The sequence below is a fragment of the Harmonia axyridis genome, chromosome 3, assembly GCF_914767665.1.
Source record: "Harmonia axyridis chromosome 3, icHarAxyr1.1, whole genome shotgun sequence".
In the NCBI taxonomy this organism is placed as follows: Eukaryota; Metazoa; Arthropoda; class Insecta; order Coleoptera; family Coccinellidae; genus Harmonia; species Harmonia axyridis.
The window spans coordinates 115,967-139,267 of NC_059503.1; the positions used below are offsets into that span (position 1 = coordinate 115,967).

At 37.4% G+C, this 23,301-nt stretch overlaps 2 protein-coding genes across 4 annotated transcripts in view; one reads left to right on the plus strand and one right to left on the minus strand.

Moving 5' to 3' along the window:
- Positions 1 to 1,822: 1,822 nt before the first annotated feature.
- The window catches only part of LOC123676646, a 45,155-nt gene continuing 23,676 nt past the window's right edge, over positions 1,823 to 23,301 (minus strand). For both annotated transcript variants that reach the window (XM_045612726.1, XM_045612727.1), the window contains 11 exons: positions 9,480 to 9,540; positions 7,545 to 7,936; positions 5,640 to 5,784; positions 5,101 to 5,439; positions 4,891 to 5,025; positions 4,434 to 4,609; positions 3,462 to 3,595; positions 3,182 to 3,321; positions 2,868 to 3,094; positions 2,536 to 2,728; positions 1,823 to 2,476 (listed from right to left, as the gene is read on the minus strand). In XM_045612726.1, the coding sequence (XP_045468682.1) occupies positions 2,325 to 2,476; positions 2,536 to 2,728; positions 2,868 to 3,094; positions 3,182 to 3,321; positions 3,462 to 3,595; positions 4,434 to 4,609; positions 4,891 to 5,025; positions 5,101 to 5,439; positions 5,640 to 5,784; positions 7,545 to 7,936; positions 9,480 to 9,540 (2,094 nt within the window). In that variant the 3' untranslated portion in view covers positions 1,823 to 2,324. The remainder of the gene's footprint in view (positions 2,477 to 2,535; positions 2,729 to 2,867; positions 3,095 to 3,181; positions 3,322 to 3,461; positions 3,596 to 4,433; positions 4,610 to 4,890; positions 5,026 to 5,100; positions 5,440 to 5,639; positions 5,785 to 7,544; positions 7,937 to 9,479; positions 9,541 to 23,301) is intronic.
- Positions 11,378 to 23,301, plus strand: part of LOC123676650 — an 87,828-nt gene continuing 75,904 nt past the window's right edge. Inside the window, exon 1 of one of the 2 annotated variants that reach the window (XM_045612732.1) lies at positions 11,378 to 11,615. The gene's annotated coding sequence lies outside the window, so the exon portion shown is untranslated. The remainder of the gene's footprint in view (positions 11,616 to 23,301) is intronic. The other variant, XM_045612735.1, reaches the window with a different exon arrangement.

The window sequence follows — 23,301 nt, forward strand, 5'->3', positions numbered from 1 at the left end:
CTTTTTTTTGCTTATCACTTCTTCGAAACAAATGCCGCAAATTTTTCCTTTGGATGTTTCCTTTAATTTTCTTACGTCGATGCCAGATCTTGAGGGAAATTTTTTGTTCCGAACAGAATCTTCATTGGAAACTATATCGTGACGATATCTGCATCTGTTCCCAAATCTGCAATATCCCCTTTCGAAATAATAACATGTTGAATTTTTCTTTTGGGACCTACAGAAGGAGACCTTACGATTCAAATTCATTTTTTATTATCGACAAATTAACTTGAAGATGTATCTGAGGTATTTTCCAATTTAGAAAAGATGACAGGACTTGTCAAGTAAGTGTCAGAAGAAACATTTGAGATTGTAGCTTCTTGATGTGAAAGATGAAAATGCATTTCAATAGAGTATTAGATTTTATTCGTATGCTAGGTATATGAGAACAAATTTGTCAGTTACCTTAAACGTATAAGAATCGAATGATTGTTGAAATCTAGTATTTCTCTCCAATTATCATTGTATTATATGAAATAGATTTTCGGAAAATGAAATATTGTGGTGGATGCACTCTTGAGAATTTTTGTAATCTAATTACGATCTACAATTTTCTTTGGGCGTAGTACCTATAGGTAATATTACTCGAGATAAAATTAATAGATTACCAACATTTTTATTTTACTATTAATCTCGAATTCTCATTTTGAAGAATTACCTGAAGCACAGATCAGGTCTATGACCCGAAGATGCAATTTATATGGTGAATGCGCCCATCGTATTACGAGACGCTGTTTCTTAAAACAGTTAGTACCTGCAATGATTTGCTAACAGACGAGCAGAAAATTCTTAAGGGCGCATCCCCTACATTCTCAAATTCAATTTGCAACAAATATATTCGAAATAATAAAATGATGATTGATGAGCGATATAAACTCCCGAGATAGGAGTTACTATCGCTCATCGTGCTTTCCAATAGCGCCTTTTTCACTTCAGATTAATGTCGCTCACCGATATTCCATAGATCTTGCAGTTTAAAAAAATCTGAACTCGAAATTTGTGTAAAATCAGTAAAAATTTAATAATCTATAGGTACAACATTCGTTACATCTCCTAGAATATTTGTAAAAGACCACTAAAAAAAACGTCAAGATTTCTGAAATTTTTGAGAAGCAATTGACCATATTCACCGTCGCCATATTGTTATGCGACAATACCAACTACCCAGTGTTCCCAACGGTGAAATATTGAGTTCACTAGAAAAATACCACTAATATCAAAAATACTATCAGCCATAGAGATTATTCTTTCAGTGACTATTTCCAAAAATTGAGCGAAGCCTTCATTTATACACTCGGCCACAGTTAATTTGTTCATAAAACCACCTTTCACTAATGTTTTTATTTCCAAAAGGTGAAATTTTTGCGAAATATTGTCCCAAACAAGCCTATCTGGCGTAGCAGCCAGAAAAAGTACACATAAACTTCACTTATAAACTTTATATTGTGGAATTTTTCTAGTAAACTCAATATTTCTCCGTTGGGAACACTGGGTAGTTGGTATTGTCGCATAACAATATGGCGACGGTGAATATGGTCAATTGGTTATTGCACACTAGAGTGTAAAGTACTTTTCAATGAATTATAGGTTTTAGGAGAGTGAATTAGTTCGAATTACTCTTTACGATTTGGAAACCTCTGAAAATGACTAATGATTAGATTAATAAGTGGATTTTGATAATGTATTTGCTTTTCCGATTGATTCTATGAAGGTTTCATGTGGAAGTTCTTATAGGGATCAGGTAAAAATAATATCTTGAAGGATATAATAAGAAATAGAATACTCAGCAGGATTTTATTACTCTATCCATCTTCACATTACAATAAAACATTAAACTATCTATATCGATTTTGTATATACAATGGTATAAAATAAATAATAACTTAAATAAACAGAGACGTTCATTAAATAAGAGGCGGTTTTCACCATTACAAAAATAGGTCCACAGGAGAAACGACGTTATATTTTGTTGAAGCCGTCATTTATATTATCCCGAAGACATTCTTGAAACGGTGAAAGAGACAAGAGAACAACCTACGACACAGAGGTTTGAAGCAGAACCGATCACCGAAGAAAGCCACCACCTGCCCGAAGGAAGATAAAAATTCTTCTATATTTGTTATTGCGCGTCACGACGCATTTCCAGCGCCGCCGACCGGTCGACGACCGCGAAACGGACCGAGAAGAAACCGTCATCATCAGACTCAAAGCTGTCAAAATTGTCAAAATGTCGTCTTCGACAGAGCAAGCTATTGAGCACGAAAAGTCTCTAGTTGGGGAGTTCACGGGATGTGCTTGCCGGGATTGAGCCACTTCTTCATGTAGTAGGCGAACAGCGTGCTGATATAGAGGAGGACCAGTAGAGCGCAGGTCACTCCTAAGGCCAGGACGGACGTCTTGGTCGGACAGGGTTCAACAATGGTCACTGTTTTGTCTGAAAAAATGAGGCGGATCAGAAAACAGTCAACTAATGATCACGGCATTCTTGCTTACCTCTACCGAAATCGGCACTGTTCAGTTCACTCTTCAAGAACTCGGACTGCTTCTGTTGATCTCCCAAATCTAGGACGAGGATTTCCTGACTTAGAGTCATGTCTTCTTCCTTCTCTTCTTCAGTGACGTTGTTCAAGGATCTCTTCTTTCTTCCCCACGATTCGATAGAGTCCCGTCCCCATTCACAAACGGCCTGAAACATAAACGAATTAGGTATACTCCTGACAAACGAAAATTTATTACGTTGAACACATTTCGAATACATTGATTGAAATATTTAATTATTTCAAAAGAAATACTTAATGAACTAAAAAAGGAAGATGTAAACTCACCGGTTCGCAGGGTCCCAGGCAATACTTGACGTTGCACTGGAAGATCACCCCGTAGGACTCGGTGAACCTGAAGGCTTCGTAGACAGACTGCAGAGCGTTGCCGTCAGGGGTGAAAGCAGGGAAAATGGTGGGATCCACCGGGCAACCCTCATCGTCGATGATCTGGAAGGTGCTCTTGGCGTCCTTGGCCATGGCGATACAGCTTCTTGCGAAAATGCCGTATGGTGCTGTGAAAGTAGGAAGGAAGTTTTAATACTCAATCGATTGAGTGCAAGGCGAATAGAATGTTCTAAGGGTATCATTCGAGAACTCACTATCTTCCGGAATCTCGATTCTGAAGGTGAGTTTGTCTCCGATTCGCACTGTCTCCACCTCTCTGGAACGGCTGTCCAAGATGCGGATCCTTGGTGGAGGAGCCTCGGGTGCGCTGGTGATGCTGATCATTTCTGGATCCCTGAAACGAACATTTTGGGTCAGTAACTGCTTGAAGATCGATAAAAGAAAAACACTGACAAAAGGTGAGCTGAATATGAATAAGGGGAACAGTTTTTAGATTGTAGAATTGCTCAGAATCATCAAATAGTTCGAACATACCTGATTGGCATCATTCCGAAAGTGATGTTCTTGGAGGACATGTCGTAGGTGCATTTCACTTTATAGATTTTATCAGCTTTGGTCATAACGACGCTGTGATGTTGGAGTACCACTGTGTTGCTGTAAACGCCAACCTACAAAAAAAAATTGAGTTCAGGTAATGACTTCCGAATTCTTGCAAACGTAAAAAGTGTACTTGTTTTGTTTGTAGGTGCCGTTGATACATGAACTAGCCAACATGAGATCTTGAAAATGAGAATAAGTTTTGTTACAACGTTGTATAATTACAATATATTTTTAACGCAAAGTATCACCCTTGTAGTTTCGAAGTTACAGATTTTAATAACTTCATTTAGATTTCGGTTCGAAGCGCAAATCTATACCTACATTTTTGATCAGTTTAAAGATGAATTGATGGACCTAATAGAATGAATCATAAGTTCCAGAAAACAATCAACTGTACTGGTTGGTTCAGAATTTTTAAGAAATTGAGAATATTGATGAATATATAAGATATACTGTATTTCGAAGACCTATCATATATAGGTTTTTTGGACTCGTTTAGGGTATCTTTATCTTTGGTTACTATATATGTAACCAATTAAACACCCTGTGTACCTATTACTATATGATATGTTTCAAATGAGTAAAAATATTTTACGATAAAAGGGGAACAAATAAAGCAAAACGTGCAGTTTTTTTTCAACAGAACTATAACACCCTAACATCGTAAGAAACGCAAATCCAACATTCGTACAAGTGACCGCGACCTAACCTCTAAGCTGTCTTCCAAGTCTAGAATAAGCAATAAGATAGATCGTTATCTTTGTCAGCGTGCATGTACACGTGTCATCCAGTTGCGTGTATCCGTCCCAGATGACGGACGACATCGGTTTTCTATTCGCCTTCTTGTCGAATATGCAAATAGGCGAACCTGTTACCGACGGTTCCCAAACATTCCCTCTCACTCACCACGGACTGGGTGTTGCAGTCTTGCCCGCCCATCGTGAGATCCAGTCTGAAGAGGTCGCTGTTGATCACGTCCACATTGCAGGTTTCCGATCGGCCCAAGGCGTAGATCCTGCCGTTGAACGGTTTGTTGGTCCTGACCTGTACCGCGATCCTGGTGTCTTTGCAGTTGACAGATACTGAAAAACAGATCGGTTTTTTCTTCAAATTCCACAATAATTGAAAGCTGAATAATCACGAGTTTAAGTGTCGGATAAATTGAACCTTGGAGGTTGTTCAATGCAATGTTAGTTTTTGAATTTTATAGCCGTTGCGTACGTTTGGCTGATATCGTTTTTCATCGCTAAAGTCATACCTTCCTTACAATGAAATAAAAATCCACCATAAAATTGATTTTTCAAAGAGTAAAAAAGGATTCAATCTAATAGTAGATTTTATCGTCGAATTTACAAATACTCACCATCGTAACATGTTCCTGTTTTATCACAGTTGACGTCGCTCTTCGTTAAGTTATTCAGATTTGGGTCTTCTGTTGCGTCGAAAACGACTGGTAAGGTATTGTCCGATGGTGCTCCAGATAGACCGCCTGCAGCTTCTGAAATCCGAAAATTGCAAGTTATTAAGACATTATTTTAACATTGAGAAACAGCAGACGAAGAGGAAAACTCACTCTCGCAATTATTTTCGTAGTACTCTCCGATTCTCTGTCCGTTGTCTATCAGAGGTCTTTCTGCGTTCAGGTAGGTACTAGGGCCGTCAGGCAGGGTTTTGTGGTCCAGATGGAACAGCTGACAGTTATACTGAGTGCCCTGAGGAGGTCCCTTGTACAAGAAGGACCTGCAGAGGAACTCGTTCTCGATCTCACAAGCCAATCGACAAGCCGCTTCACTCGTTACCTGCAACTCCTTATCGGTGTAGTAATGAAGAGAGGCGTACTGAGCAACCTTGTCGTCAGCCACTCCAAACCTAGGCGTTTGGAACACCCTGTTGCCCTTGCAACCTTGATTGCCTGGAAATTGATATCGAATAAGTATAGATCGATTTGCTAATTAATTCATAAAACTTGAATGAGAGTTAATATTATAGTAGGTATTTAAAGTGAAACGTAAATCAATAAAAGATCTGAAGAGACCTTTCGATTCTAGTTGTACAAAAATTTTTTGAGCGAAGAAGAGAGGAAATCATTTAATATGAAGTTGAATGTTTTACCTTTCAGACAAAGATTTTCGAAGTAATCCACGCCTTGGGCATCTACAAATTGCACAAATTGTCCTGTCGTCCTTCTGTCAGAATCGCTCAGTTGGCATTGTAGGGTGACGTAGTTGTATTCAACAGATCGACAAGTGAAACGATGCTGCAACATTAAAAAAAAAAAAAATTAGGAGGACCGTTTGCAATAAACGACTCTTTCGAAACTTTTGTGTCATTCGTGTAATTTTTTCTCATCTTGAGTTAGCTCTGGTGATGTGGAATGTGATAATTTTGCACATATTTCATTTTACGCTATCCAAAGGTGCTCAGAAATATGATGGTAGGTATGAGATACCTAACTTCTGTAAATAATCAGTGAACTTCTTTGTTTTAATGATGGTGCAAAAAAAACAATTTTTCATAAAAGATTTTTTAAATTTGTAAAAGTTTTTTTCTCTTCGATACGAGTACTCATCACGATATAGTCACATACAGGGTGACAGGGTGTTCCTGAATTGGAGTTCATAGGAAAATGAATCATTTTCGAGATTCAGGGTGTTTCTTGTAGTCCTAATTTTTTTTTATGAATATACCGGCTTCGATAAAGATAGGGTAAATAAGTACCATAACTTATAATCAATTCACTCATCACTTCTTACTGACTGGATCTTTATGATTACTTGAATTATCTTGAGGATTTCCAGAGAATTCTTCAATTCTCAAAATCGATGACAGATACGACAAATTATAGGAAACCAAAAAAAATAGTATTGGACCAAATATTCTTTTCATATTCTTCTAAATTACCAGTGGCCCACAAAAAATAGTTCTGGAGGAAATAAGCGGGTACGGGTCCAGAAAAAATATAATCCATTAGGTTTACATTGAAAATCAGCATATCTCATGATGAAAACTTCGAATTGGAATATCTATGCCAAATTTGTGTTGAATATCTTATGATGGGAAGTTATTATGAGAAAAAAAAACAAATTTCAACGCCCTGTATCTCGAAAACAAATTGTTGAGGATTCTTTCTTAAAATTATCCGAGGAATATGTCATTTTCATTTGTACCTCCAATTTAGGAAAACCCTGTATAGTGAGGTACTTCAATGCAATATTCAACTCGGCTCGCATCAACAAATTGCTTATCTTATTCGTATTCATAATTCGATAGCATCGCATGGTACCTACGAACATCGCCTACAAGGTATCAGTTTCGACTGGCTAGGTCGTTACAAGAACCCCGTCAAGCGTAAGGCTGAAATATCAACAAACAAACCGGCAGACAAGAGACCAATTAGAGTAGCTTTCTACCGACAAGAGTACTGCGATAAGATCAGCCGGATCAAAGAGCAATCGGTTCGATTATCAGCAGGACTGAATTCCATGAAATAAATGGAACGACAGGAGGCGATGAATTCTTCTGTCGACATGCACTTCTTTCGGATGATAGAACATTGTCAGCTTGTCTAATACGTCATTTTTTTACCGAACGGCTTTGTATCTACACCTATGGTAGACATAACTCTGTTTGACATAGGTATTTGTCTTCTTGAAACCTAAATTATGGTATTTGGTGGTAGATATTATATTTGAGGGCAACGGTTTTTTGCAGGGTGCTTTTACTGAAAGATTTTTTTATTATAATTTTTTCCATACATAATCTAAGACTTGGGCGATGTCAATTGAGCAATTGGTCAATCTTGTAATTTAACGTCTTTGGAATTTTGTGAGGTTATGCGTAGGATCGTTTTTAATCCTCAGACTATTGAGGATCTGAAAACCAACATCTGCCAAGTTATTGGTGAAATATTGTCCGCATTTTGCAGGCGGTTCATCGAAAACGACCTCATAAGGATCGAGTACCATCTGATATTAAGTTATGCAAAATTTCTTCCAAACAAATTTAATATTGACTTACCTCATTCAAACAAGCGGCTAGACAGGTCTCCTTGCTGGAGGTGTAGATGAGGGCGTTGTCCAGCCCTCTGATCATCTTGTTGGGTACCCTCTCGAAGGCCCAAGGTCTCAGACACACGTTTTCGCTCCTGAGCTGCAACTTCGTCATGTAGTACATGTTGATGGCTTTCTGGGGCGTTGCCGTTGGATTATTGGCCTGCGTCTCGTTCTGCAGCTGACATAAGGTCTCCTGGACCGGTATCAGAGGATTTAGAACGAAACTGAAGGCGGCCGCTTGGCAATCAGGCTCTTCTCTGCACCATCCTTGGCACTCGTAGAGGCTCAGGTTCTTCACCGTGTAATAAGTCGTCCCCCGATAGTCGAACTCTGTCAGTTTTTCGAAGGCTATCCTTCCTGAAACGATAAATCCGATCTGTCGTTTTTTTCTGTAGATACTGGTGAATTCGATTATCTTCTAGAGTCCTATATGGGGGATATTTTTAATCTGAGCAGCGGAGATCACGGGAAATTGCCGGTATTAAAATGTTGGCAGGAACATAGGTCGTTAAAGTTAACGACGTAAGTTTCTCATCGAAGATTGCTGTACCATTTTTCGGTATGAATTGAAAAAGATTATGATTTAGGAGGAAGAAACGAATACAGGGTTTTCTACGACGAATAAATTCTATTTAATTGGAATTCTCCACGTGTAATTTGAATTAACGAGTTCATTCAAAAATGATTTATCATTGAGGATTCTAGTAGAAACCAATTTATAATGAAGGTAATTCATGAAAGAGAGACCTATGGAGGTTTTACTGGTCAGCAAGGAAACCAATTCTTATGTTTGTAGATTGAATGGGGTTTTCATTGCACCTCGATTTTATATGGTCTATTGTGTCCCCATCAGAACTGTTTTCGCCATTAGTCGTCGTAGTCTGCAGCTCGCCCTCCAGTTCCAGAGGTCTTATGACCTCCAGTATCTGGGATGGTTTCAAGGAGGTTACTTCTTCAATTCTAAAAGTCTCTTAACCAAAGCATTTTTGCGTTGCCTACCGATGGCGAGGCATCTGTCACCAGGTGATCCGGAATTTCTTCCTCTTCCTCACAGAATTTGCACTAGTCGTTTTCTGCTAGACTCATTCTTATGAGATGCTTCCTGAGGCGACAACACTTTGTAAGGAATCCTGTGAGGAGGTTTAGCACATTCTTGCTAAGTTACTGATACTTGCAGTATCACATTTCCGAAGAAAATTTTTGGAATGATCCAACATAGCAAGATTCCGCCAGAGTGTTTCTCTTTAGGTTTTTTCCTTCTCCTGGAATTCTTTCTTGTGAGTGTTATCACCTATACCCCAGAAAGGTTGCGGGCTAATGAAAAGAGTTCTCTCTCAAATAGAAATATCTGAGCAATTTGTGTCAATGAATTTTATGCCGATATTAAATAACGAAAATTGTAATATCAAGAATTTCTCATTTCATCGAGAATTTTTGAACAACACGTGAATAGGACGTTGAACAATCTATTTTATTTATCATCTTCAATCAATATTGTAGTTGATGAATACCCCTTCGAAACCTATAATTTGCGGTGAAAATATTTTCTGTAATCGTCATTGTTTTCGAAGAAAGATAATAAAATTGTTCATGTTTGCGGCCTTTTCTTGAACGAACCGGAAATTTGACTGGCCATCAGCGAATTGAGGAATAACAGTAACCGGATGGATGCATTACGAAAGCAGAGATATAAATCTTGGTCCGAATTGAATCGTTTCGGATCTGAAGTAATCGATTTACCGACATCACGGTCGATGAGCCGTTAGGTAGTGAGTTAAAAGATGCCGAAAACAGTTGATGAAAGAAGAAAACGGTAAATTAATACAAGAACAAGCGATGCTGTAATGGCCTGCAAAGGAAGAATTTGGAGGTTTGTGAGGAATTAGGAAACATAACTCACCTGCGATGATTTGGATATTTGCTATGACTAGAATTGCACATATAACCCATGTGTGTGACATCTGTAAAGAAAAAAAAATTATGAGTATATTTGATTCGCTATGATACCAACGGAAATTGCTCTCGAGAAGCATTGAAAGTAATGGATCTGATGCTTCTTATGAGAAATTGACACTAAACTAAATATTGTTATATTTTTTTATAATCACTTCTAATGAAAAACAATTCAAAACTATCTTCTAAGGAATTCGATCTTTGTGGTGAACTAAATTGTAAATAAGTTTTACTCATTTCAAAACTCGCCGACAAATATTTTTTTGAACCTAAAAAATACTGTCTTAATAATAGTTTCTTAATTGGGAAATCGATTCAAAGTGTTCATTAAGGTACTTTTGATTAGAAAGTTGGTATTTCATCACTTCTTTTGTTCAGTGTTGTACAATAAAAGATGATTATCCGATTTCCGTACAGAAAACAGTACACTTAGCCCAATATCTGAATAGTGAGGTCAGTCTATCTGGAACAAAGCTGAATAAGCAATCGGTACAACGGAAATCCATTCGAAAAACTGCGGCTGATTTCACATTAGCGAACGCCAGATGTTGCATGATGAGAGAAAATGAGCCTACTCGATACAGGACGATTGGAATAAATTCATCCAGTCGGAAAAAACAAACGTAAAAATCGTTCCGTACTGCATCTAGATTCAGACCGATGGTCGTCTCATTTCCGTATGCCTTGTTGCATCTCATCTCATCGTATGGAGGTCGATTATTATTAACAGTAGATGTTCCATCGGAGTGCAGCATTCCTTCCGCTAATTAGAAGGTGGGCAGGTACTTTAAACCGTTAATTGAGTATGCCGTCAATATTTTCTCTCTCTCGTATGTCCTACCAGGTCCGGATTTAGTCTTTTTTCTTTATATTCTTTCTGATTCGCATTGGGGAACATTCAAAGCTCCACTTTGCTCACATTCAAATATAAATCTTTTTATTATCAACGTTTCCTGACAATAAAAAATATGGCAGCAACATCAAATCGTTGGGTGACAGAATGTTTCGCATCTAGAAAAAGTTACAGATTGGAATGTTTTATGGCATAATTTCAAGTTTTTTATTCATTTCCAAATATAGTAATTAAATTAATTATAGCCACAACGAAAATTATCATTCATGAAGAGGTTTTGTTGAGTTGATGAACAATACAAAACAATGGTACAAGTTAAACTGTGGAAGAATGTCTGCTTCGGCTTCAAACTATCTTTCATTTTATTAAATCTTGAAAAAAAGTTGTAGATGCCGTCACTGTGCTTCTCCCAAGATATCTTCATGATGGGTCTATAGTAGATGATGACGGTGCACTTTTCGAGAATCATCTCAGAGATGATGATAGGACGATAATCGCGAAAACCGTTTTGATGATCATCTTTCATTACCCATTCTATTTGCTATGTACTATTTTTACCGGCTGCAATGAATAGAGAGAACGCCTTCGAAAGACGTTCCCTGTTAATTGAGAAACGCGAAAAAATCTCGAGTGAAAAGCTGGTTTCTTTGCGCGATGTTAGGCTTGGTGCCTTCAATGTCTTGGCATTCTGAGCCATCTACAGGGTTTTCCAATAAGATATTTCATTTTGAATAGCGTACTATCTGGTGATAATTTTACAAGTTAAACTGATGGGTTATGGAGATCTTAGGAGAAAGAGTCAGTGATGCGAAGAATCGAAACTGTGTGCGTCGATCAAGAACAACTGAGAATATTGCTGAAGTAGCGTTGACAAAACTAGAGTTTGTTGATTTTTCGTCTATCTTAGGAATTAGACATTCAACAAACGATATCACTATGATTAAAAGTATGATTATCCAATGATTTCTTTATTACAGGAATTGGAAGATATTGATATAAACGACGTCTAAGGATGAACATCTTATTCTAAAGCTCCTGTATATTGTTGAAGATGTTGTGTTATGTCGAGTAAATGATCCCGTCGCGATTTTCCCACGTTCGCCTGTAATAGAAAATCGACGTCAGTCAAGCAAAAATTTCCGGCATCCGGAGTCACGGTCGAGCACGGTATCGAAATTCCTGGAATGACTACTGGTTCGGACTTGGGGATAAGATCTGTTGGATAAATCAGTGAATATGCCGCTAATTAGATATTCGTCGTCCCCCTAGCGATCTACAACAATGACATTCTCCGGAGTATTAACAGCCAATTATTTGCGCGTCTCGATCCCCCGCTATCTGGAAAGATCGTAAAAGCGGAAGCCACTGTTGAATAAATTACATTTTACGTCCATACGGACCGATCTACTATGAGACACTATGTAACAACTAGACTGATACGGAAGGAATTTCAGAGCGAGGTTGAATTTATGGAGAAGATTCACGATTTTATTTCCTGAGATTTGAATTTAGTCGAAGTGATTCCCTTCATCAACGTTGATAGACTCGATCGTTCCTTTTGTGCATTTTCTTGCTAAGATCAAGATACATCTTAAATCTTGTAGAAACAAAGTTTCCAATAATTTTGGGAGATTTTCTTTCGCATTTAACCTCCTCCTGGAACTCTTTCTTGTAGGTACATTTACTAATACGACGCAAAGGTTCTGGGCCAATTAAAAGTGTTTGTGCTCCTTTTCTGGCAAGTGTGTTGGTCTCTACATTTCTTTCAGGAACCGAGACTGAGCAAACCTTGTAATCTTGCCTGTTTCATGGAATTTTCTTCGGTACTGCAATACCATCTTACAATCGATGTTAGTTGAATGTTATTCCAGACTGACTATCAGAATGAATCGCTATATCACATTTCTTATAGTTTCTTACTTGGTTCATCTTCACACATTTTTCGATTGCAAGTATCTCTACCTAAAAGACACTTGGACAACAGTCTTAACAATAGTAAGCATTTGATGTCAGGCTCAATACCCATCATCAGCCCCCGTCGTAAATTTAGAACCTTCCGTGTACCATTTCATGGTTATCTTTTTGAGAACTGGAATTGTAGACTCATTTTCCAAATCTCCTCTACTTAGCATCGTACCTAGGAAAGGTTTTCTCGATGCTTGTTTCCTTTATCATTTCATCACTGGTTAGATGAGTGGATCGGGTTCCCTGATTCCTAACTCTGTCATGGTCCTTGGATAGTTTTAAACTGGCCTCATGGGTTAATCTATCTGTCACAAGATGTAATGATCTCTAATGCCCTAGTTGGGCACGTTCTTACAACATATACAAACACTTTGCATTATATCGAGCGCTCTCGGCGTGCTATTCTGACTTGTTTCAGCATGCCAGATCATTGCTCCATGAGTTATTATCGATCTCACAATCATCACGTACATCCATCGAAGTATTTTTGGGTTACATCTCCAAGTGTTACCAACCAACTAGACTTCTGCATGCCATAAAATCCTTTGTTATTTAGTTAGCAGTAACCTCAAAATGCTTGGTTCGTAGAAGTTTTTTATGTAGGGTTATTCCCAGATATTTGACTTCAGTTCACACTCTGTAATGTCTCCATTTAGAGATAGGGACTTCATAGCTGGGTGTTTCCTTTTCCGAGTAAATTATAGGTAACGAAAGCAGAAAACTGTTAAATGAAATATCTTCTTCATCCTCATTATTTATGTCCAGAATGAATCGCAAAATAAGAGGCCATTAAACGTCGTATGAATATCTCAAGGATATGCATATGCGGCCATTTTTCGAGAAGGAAAATGTTTCCTTATGGATCCCTGCTTGTTGTTGCGGAGATAAACATAAACCATAATAATTCCGAAACTCGACAACCATAAATGAGAATTCAATTAAAACCTAGGCCGGCATAGATCGTGGGTCGTCATCGTAACAACCGTAATTTCAGAGAAAACAACAGTCGTAAACCTGAACGCGAACCAGAAAGGCGTCGCCAATCGGTCCAGCTAATGACTCATCTTCGTCGTCAAAGATAAATCTCGCAAGGTGACAAACGGCGTCTCCCGTAACGACCGCGCGTTCGCCCATGCCATTTCAGGGGCACCAACAAACGCACAATTACAGCCTATAAATCCCCTTCGTCCGCCATTATGTCCCCGTTTACGGCATTTATATTCAGTTATCGCGAACGAAAATTATCGATGATCAGTCGTAATCCCCGAGTGATATAGATGCAGCGCGCTATCTGCCGACTCTAATGAAAAGCTACGGCTTTTTTCCGATCGAGATAGCTATTCTGGATAGCGAAGTAGCTTCTAGATCATATTCATGATATTCAGAAGACGTAGGGGCTATTTTCTTGTTAGATTTAAATGCGTGAATGTTGCTTGGTAACTATTCAACATGTTGGTTCAATTTTATTAAAACACGGTGTAGAATAGATACTTTTGCTCCTTCTTTCATAATATAGGGCGTTTTTTTTCGAGGTATATTACTTTAAGTTGGCATTACTGCTCAAGATGGCGACCGATTTAACAGCTGTCAAGTGATTTATTCTCAGTTTGGCAATTCATCATGAATAGACTCACGCCTGAACAACGCTTGCAAATAGTGCAATTTTATTTCGAAAATAATGGTTCTGTGCGGAATACGTATCGCGCACTACGTCCATTAGCGAAGAAGCGCACTTCTGGTTGAATGGCTACGTCAACAAACAACTGCCGCATTTGGAGTGAAGCTAATTCTCAAGTGTATGTCGAAACATCGTTACATCCAGAAAAACTGATTGTTTGGTGCGCTTTATGGGCTGGTGGAATCATTGGTCCGTACTTCTTCAAAAACGATGATGGCCAGAACGTTACAGTCAATGGTAATCGGTAAAGAGCCATGATTAGTAACTTTTTCATTCCTGAATTGAACAACCATGATGTCCAGGAGCTGTGGTTCCAACAAGACGGCGCAACATGTCACACAGCTCGTGCCACAATCGATTTATTGAAAGACACGTTTGGTGACCGCCTAATTTCACGTTTTGGACCTGTGAATTGGCCTCCAAGATCTTGTGATTTAACACCGCTAGACTACTTTCTGTGGGGCTATGTAAAGTCATTGGTCTATGCGGATAAGTCACAAACCCTTGACCATTTGGAAGACAACATTCGCCGTGTTATTGCCGATATACGGCCACAAATGTTGGAAAAAGTAATCGAAAATTGGACATCCAGATTGGACTTCATCCGTGGCGGTCATATGCCAGAAATCATATTTAAAATGTAATGTCACAAGATTATCTTGCGGATAAATAAAATGCATGTCAATCGAATAATCCATCGTTGTTTTATTGCAATTTAAAGTTCTATAGCTCTAAAAAAAACACCCCTTACATTATGGGGTAGTTAGATCTAACATAAATATTCATTAGAGACAACGATTTTTTAGGTTGTGTAAAGTCTTTCTTTGGGAATTTGCAATATTAAAAGTAAGTTTTTAAGGAAGAAGTTCCTTAAAATCAAAATTTCTTGGTAATAAAGAAAAAATCATGAGAATCATAATTCGGTATTGGGTTCTACCCCATTATCGATGAAAAATTTCGCTCGAACAGAATTTCCTTGAACAATACAATACCTACTGCCATCGGATGAATAAATAAGTTGAAATTATGCTCCACTTCCAGACTTAATTGCTCTGAATTTTTAACGGTATTTCGAGAGCAATCAATTATCGGACTGGGGTTCATCAATTTTTTAAGCTTAATCCCGTAAAACTGAAGGACGTAGCGAAATTGGCCTGTATGAATCCTCAAAATGGTATACGAGCCTCATAAAACATGGAAGCTGCTGGTGTACACGTCATTAAATATTCAGTTTGATGGATAGGGCTCCGAAATATATGTTCCAAACTACGTTTCGGCATTCAAATGGGAGTATTACTGACCATGATAATGGACCAATTATGTCTTATTGCCGAATTATTGGAATCGAAGCTGGCTAGTGGTTGGAACTCACTTTGTTTGGTCATAGTCTGAACAGATTTTGAATTTTGTACTGGGCATACAGAAACATTCAAGGAAGGACATTTATCAGAATTTATGAGGACATCGAATGAAGAACAGAATAGAATCTCAAATAGAATAGATAATCGATGAATTCTTAATTAGTGGTTGACCCATCAAATGAACGTTCAATGAAAGAATTCAGAATACCTACACTTTTGCATAACAAAAATTGGTTTAACTAGCTGCAAACAGATAAATACGGAGAAACATACAGAAATTCATGTATCATTTTTAATGAACATTCACACCTATAAAAATAAATAAAGTTTTCTCAAATGGAAAACTTTCAAGAGAAAATATAGTAAATGATCCACGAAAAAATTCAGCAGTGGAAATAAACATGACGAAATCGCATTGGGTAGTAGGTGCGAAGCCATAATGTCGCCATGTATACGCAGATGTAAATTATCAATATTAATTTGAACGAAATCGGCACAATCGTACCATACGCGAGGCAATTTAAATTCACAGTTAGATTATTCACGAATGACACCAAACATGTGGCGCCAGACGCACACATTACGGCTAAATGACTGAACTGGTGTTCTCATATACGACCGAATTACGTCCATATATCCCTGTTATTTCTACGAGGGATGTAGGCTCGGAAAAGTATTAATCTGACAGCTTGACAGTCTTCAAATATTGTCATCTATAAACACAATGGAACGCCACAGTTGAATTTCATTGCGAAAATTTGTTTAGTAACGATGAAAATAATAGAAAATTCAGAAACGTCAAAATGATTGTACGTTTTACCTTTGTGCACTTGTTCCATTCGGCAAAATATCTGTAATTTATGAATCTCGAGCAAAAAATGGTCCTAAATGGATGAAAAAGTCGTGTACGAAATCAATTAGATTAATACAATATTTCTGTTGAAACATATCAATTCATCAGATTTACTGGTGCGGAAATTCCATTTACAGCGAAGTAGAAAATTGCATCAATGTTAATTATTATGAATGTTACAAGAGTTGACAGACTACGTAGGCTTGCGCACGGTCTGTTTCAATTTCCATCGTTTCGATGTAGATTCCACCTGAAGTTGTTTTTGCGTTGTCAGGTCCAATGAACCTGGGAATTTAATGAATAGGCGATGAAAACACTGGTCTGAAATTATCATTTAATTTATTAGTGCCGCGTGAACGGAGAAGGGGGAAAACTAATTGATTATTCGGGATAGAAAATTATAAAATCGATATACTTATGTTGTTTAACTCGTTTGAAAATAAATGCAGTAATAGGAGAAAAACAAGAATGTCATTCAAATGGAAAGGATTAATTTTAGGAATTTTTAAAATCAATTTAACAAGTAATGTTGATAACACAGTGTTTTATAGAGATTTTATTAAATTGTTATTATCTTCACGACTGTGATGTCAATGTTGTCAACAAACGATGTGAGTTCTTGGCGTGGTATGTAGGTGAAGTTGACAACGCCGGCCCCTCTTGTAGAAACATAAGAATCGAGGTTGTTTACTTAACGGATTCTTTGACGCACCGTATGAATTCCTACATTACTGGTTTTTCGAATTCCTGAAAAGGAAGACGACCGTTGAATTTTCCGAACGTCAATTTCATTCTGGACTTCATCTTTACTATGTTTTGATGAACTCCGATAACTTCAACTAGTCTCCAAAGTACACAAGATTTATATTTTATCTGGAATATTATGGATCAATATATACCAACGAGCATTCAAGAACGATGATAACAGAAGTTGAAGCATATATACGCCTATATAAAAATATATAAATTGTGAAGGTTTCTATAGGATCCCTAGAAATGTTTAATGTGATGTAATTTTCTAGAAACTCGTGGATCCCACATTTCCCATCGGTAGGTTCACGGCCTCCATATTGTCAAGCAGCACAAGGGCTCTTAAACCCGGAGTTCACATTCTCCATATACATCCGCATTACCAATTACCTCGCAATTTTCCTCGGAGAGAAAGAGAGAGACAGCAGCTGAAGAGGCTGAAGCGTTCCCCACACGGCCCAATTTGACCTACGACCCTCTAACAACGGAGGAGGAAATTGAAGGAAAGGCCGACGAGAGTTGCCAGCTATGCGATTTCGCACTTGTCGGTTGTAAATTACGAATATTAAAAAATGACGGGGCTAACATCCTGGCAAACTGCTCGCCTACTACGTCTTGGCCGCTTCGATTGCTTTCTCTCTCTCTCTCTCTCTCTATTTCTCTTTGAGAACTGTTTATGTGAGGCTTTCTAGCCAATACGAAAAAGTGCTTTCTTGCAATCTTGTAGGAGCTTAATATTCTCGTATGCAGATTGAGCCGGTGAATGAAATTCTGACTATTGATTCAAGTACAGAACATAATAGCTCTTTAACTTGCTTCAATAAAGAGTTTTCTAATAACAAATATCATTTTAAAGAGTATTTTTTAAGACAAATCAATAGATGTTTATCCTGATGGCCAATTCTTCTTGAAATAACACGGCTTTAAAATGAAACCTCTTATCGGAACACCTTCTATAAAAGATGAAAATATCGTGGAAGTAGATCCTGAACTTATTCAAGCAGAAACATGTTGCTCTTCGTGGAAAGAAATACCAAATTTAGATCAGTCCAAAATGACACCAAGCTGCCTTTGGTTACAAGAAAGAAACCTTATTTTACCTTCCTACATCTAGTTGATGTTATCTGCGAAGATTCTACTCAAAATCTTGAAACACAAAATGTGCATCGGCCCGTATCTTCCTCATCGACAATTACAAGCGACCCGACCTAACCTAACCGAACATACGTCGGCCTGTCTCTCATACGAGATAGCAATTAATCAGTACGTTGGTATCGACGCTGATGGGAAATATGTTCATTAGCGGGAGAGGCAACGTTGTACCATTATCATTAGTACACGGCGGGAGATATGGAGTAATGGTGTTCCGCAGCTGATAGATGGCGTTAGCCGTCACGCTGAATGCAGCTCGACCAGTCTGCCTTCTCTTCGATTGACGGGTATATCGTTCCTGGAAACTGGAAAGCTTCGATTTTTTTCTCATTTTTAGATATGAGAGCGTTTCAGGCTGTCAAGAGGCAGATACGCTTCATGTGATCTGGCGCTTTTATTGGACTGTAAGGCTCTTTGCTTGGTGATTTTTAATGCATCTTTTCTCCAAGTCGAAGAAGAAGCATTAAAATTCTGCCAACACCAATTATTTGTGAATGTTTCTTTAAGATGCTGTGTATTATTAATACCCCCTTCTTTAGGTGATTATATTCGTTATACGCAGGTTGGGTGAAGCTAATTTCAGGTTTTACTATGTTCAGATGATTATATGTTTATAACCTGTAGTTCAAATATCTACTGGATGGAATCCATCTAAGTGAAACCTTATTGTTATTTAACAGAGTCCGATGATTTTGGGTTTTTAGCCGAGGTCTAATTGTTTTCTTTTTTAAGTTATGCCTACAACTGCTGTTGCTATCTTCAGAGATTTTTCAAACGTCCGGAGTACTTGGAGAAATACAGTGTCGAGTTGCAATCTACGACCAAGAAACCTCTGAAGATGCTTAAGGCAATTGTGAGGCGTATGAGACATTGGGTGATAAATCAATTAAATCATGGCTAGAAAACCCAAAATTATCAAACTATATATCTCTTATGTATTGAAATTGTTGAACAAACAAACAGCGAAAGTCTGCAGCAGTTTTTGTCGGATTCATGGATTTGGCAAAACCGATTGCAGAGCTGTTTTTGATTCAATAAGAGAATCTGGCCCCAATTTTTTGAATCAAGGTTTTCCAGCAAACACCCGAAGCACAAATGCGTAGATTACTAGAGATGAGTACTTGTTGCATTCGGAATCTGGTTCCTAGAAACGGCTAGACATACCGAGTGACGCAAAAAATCAACCTTTCATTTTCTATTCCCGCTTATTAAAACCATTTCTTGGCGTCCAAGACCCCGCCTCACCGACAAACAAAAACTTTTCCAATTTTCCCGTCAGGGCATCTTTTACAACGTCCGAGGCAGGGAGAGAGAGAAAGATAGTCCATAGAATTCGTAATTACTTCTAATGACCGCGAATAGAAGGCAGTAATTCTGCGTTTCTTATCCGGCGCGAACACGTTCATTTAAATTCATACACGCGGTCCCATTTTCATATACAGTCCATTCAGGAATTATTGACATCCCGTGTGGCTTTGGAAAATCGAAATTAAGTTGGTACTGGCTCATTCAGTAACATTTTGAATTGCAGATTTCGGGTTGGCATTGGAAATGTCATTGACTGGAGGTTAGATTTCAGTTTGTGTTATTGGTTTTGATCGAAGAAATTTTGAAACTTAAAAGTTGTTTCAATTTCAAACACACATTGATTAGTTTATTTGAGTATTTCTCACAGTACTGTTTGAAAAAAGAAGAAGGCAAGTCATTACAACCTGGATTATTAGTGGAAGAAAACCTGTGCAATACGATTTCACCTTCAAAGAATCATTGATGAATGATTTGATAGTTCCCAAAAGCCGAGCCAAAAGCAACCAATATATCAGCCTGGATGAAATTTGATCAAAAAGGATCTGGATTTTAATCAATCAAAGACAACATTACATCAACTTAATTGGTTACAAGTTCAAAATAGTTAATAAAAGGAAAATTCTTATTGATAAACAGAAAAATGTAATAACTTGAGTACGATTTTATGGTGAATACAGAGAATATTTGCAACAAAATTTGAAATTCATTTATCTGGAGGAAACTTGGTTATTTGAAAATGCCAGCATTATTCAACAGTGGACTCTAGAAAGAAAACAAAATGTTTTTCAAGTATATTCAAGGGTAAAAGTAAAAGGAGCACTATTTTGAATGCTGGATATTTGGATTTTTACCTGGATGTTTTGTTTTGACAGTGGTGATCATGAGGATTATATAAATCTATGAAGAGAGAATTTTTTTATAATTGGATTACTAAACAAAGTCTTGGCATTGCATCTATAGTTTATTTATATTCTATATTGAAATTAAGTATTGTTATATCTGTTTTTTGTTCTTCAATGAATAATCCAAAAATCTAATAAATTCCAATTGCTTTATAGAATTTTTACTGAGTATTTAATCGAAAAATATATTCAGAAGAGTAACTTCAAGAATTTCTTCACCTCTTACCCACTTGAAGATAATAATAGAATGCAATAAAATTTGAAAATTCACAAATTGAAAATAATTCCATGCAGAAATGCTTTTAGTGAGTAAGTTAAAGCTGTTATGGGCAAAATAATTTATGTTATTTAATAGAAAATAGTATAAAAGCATTTCAATAAAAAACAGAAAACTCGAGTACAATTAGTACCTATATTGTTCATACAAGTTTAATCAATCAGTCATGTCATGAACAGTTTCAATAAATAGTGACTTTAGAAAGTAATTTACACATCGGCTGATAAATTGGTTCCAATTTGAAAGTTACAGTACAACTGTGATGTCAAAATTTTTCATATACTAAATGGATTCTTTGAATTTTATTTCTGTCTTATTATGATATGGCTCTTCCATTCACTAAGCTACACTATTTAAATTTATCAACCAGTTTTTTCTGTTTTCTTCACCAGTTTAGACACCACAGTTAAAATGATCCATTAGAGTTATTTGATAAGAATTTTGCAAGCAGGTTGGTATCCAGTGTCCATCAGTAATGCAACAATTTTTGAAGAGCCTTTTGTGAAAAGGAATATGCATATTTTAATGATATTCAATGGGATCTTTTATGAGCGACTCTTAAATGAATAGATATCTCTTCATTGTATTTCCTTGAAATGAGATAGCATTTCACTATATTTTTACGTTATATAATATGAATTTCAATTTATGAAATCATGACTGTATGCGCCCCTTCGTAATAATCGTAATTTCGAAAATTCAGGATCTTTCGGATACAAAAATGATGAAAATAATTTAAACTGGTTATTTCTATGATGAACCATAGCAATTTTTAGTGATATTTTTGTAACCAGAAATAAAGACGCGACTAGACGTTCATAGCCTACTTCGATGTCAATAATTCCTGAATGGACTGTACATTCAGTGCACTGACGTATTCTGTGGTCGAGTGGGACGAGAGCGCATAGATAAGCGTAATGAAGGTGGACACGCGAACATTTTTAAGACCGACGGCGTAGGTAGTTCTGTGGCCACCATGCGATGTTGTCGAGATACACGAGGAATTTCAGACGGACTGTCTTGTAGAGACACCGAGGATTTTTTTGAAATTCTCTACGCAATCGACGTCGTCTACAGAATGCCATGATAGCCGTGTATTTCTGTTGGTTGCCGTGGTTTTCAGCTGACGTTACAGATGTACGTCAGGAAGATACATAGAATACTCATTAAGCCTAGAACTGTGATCTAGGTGACTATTCAATGTGATCTGTCTGGAACTGAGATATTCCCGCACGATTTTGTTATACAAGATGTGGCCGAATGGAAGGTTTTGTCACAGAATCAGAGAAATAAGTTTTATTTCTATGCTCAAAAATAACAGTTACTACTACTATGATCCCAATGAAATACAAACCAAATATTCATCTCGACGCACGTATTTTTCTGAACTGTGGAAAAAAATACGATTCATCAAGCTGCGAATTAGCGTGATTATCTGTTATTAAATCGCACGATTCCCGTGTTAATCACGGAACTGTTTGATGCTATTAACGTATTCGCTTCACCAATCGGATTACGCCGAAATCTATTCGATTCGATTAAGAGGATCACGTGATCGCAGTTGTATTCAGATATTTTTAATCGCTATTCGAGTTGAATTTGGATCGTGAGAAATTTAGTGGAATGATATTCTATTTTGTGAAATTTATAAAATGCTCAAACTTTTTGACGAAATACTTAGTAAGAATAATAATGCTATACACAGAAGAGCATGTTGAGTTGAACGAGCGGCAGACAAAGAAAGGTCCTCTGGCACATGAATTGAGCTTGTTAGCCACGATAAAACATCAAGGTAGGCTTCGTGTCTTGCTCAGGCACATTGGAGAAACACAATATAACCCCTACATGGCACAATGGCTCGGGAGGTAATTGAACGCAACCATAAATTTATAAGCCAATTCTGCCGGTATAATGTGGACTATATATTGTCTTTATGATTACCCTTATATAGGCGGTCAGATTTAAAAACTATCCCCATTAACGACGCTAACGACGAAGATAAGCCTCTATCAGGGAACATGCACACTTTTTACCTCCCATTTAAACGGATCGGACTAGCATTTCGTTCTGTTGGTAACTGTTCCTCGTTGCATTCGAAAAAGCTTCGTTTTGAAGCAGTAAACAGCTCGTTTCTGGATTAGTTTCTTTCATGTTCAATGACACAGTCATGAAATGAATGAAAATATCCAAAATACTGGGTCATTCTTGTTGGGGTCCGGATTTCACAGTCCTCTTTCAATGATAAATGTCAAACAGAACTGTCATCCGAAGTGTGAAATCTTTAGTTGAAGGTTAGCCATTTAACAATATGGATTTTTTATCTACTGGTAAACGTGTGAAAAAGCTCACTACAAAAATAATGTCTTTGGTAAGTACGTTTCGTGCATCACGGGCACATTATGGTAGATATAATCGACCATCTAAGCTTACAATTGGTAAGACAGTAAAATCCTCACTTCTGAGAGACCATTACATCCACTAAAAGTCACTGTATGGTGTGCAATTTGGTCTGGTGGAGTGATTGGCCGTACTTCTGTGAAAATGAAGAAGGTGTCATTCAGAACGACAATTGCTTAAGCCAAATGATTACTGAGGTTAGGTATCATTAAGATGTCTAAAAACCAGGTGTATGGACTGATTAGCTTTTGTTTTGCCAATTTTGAGAATATT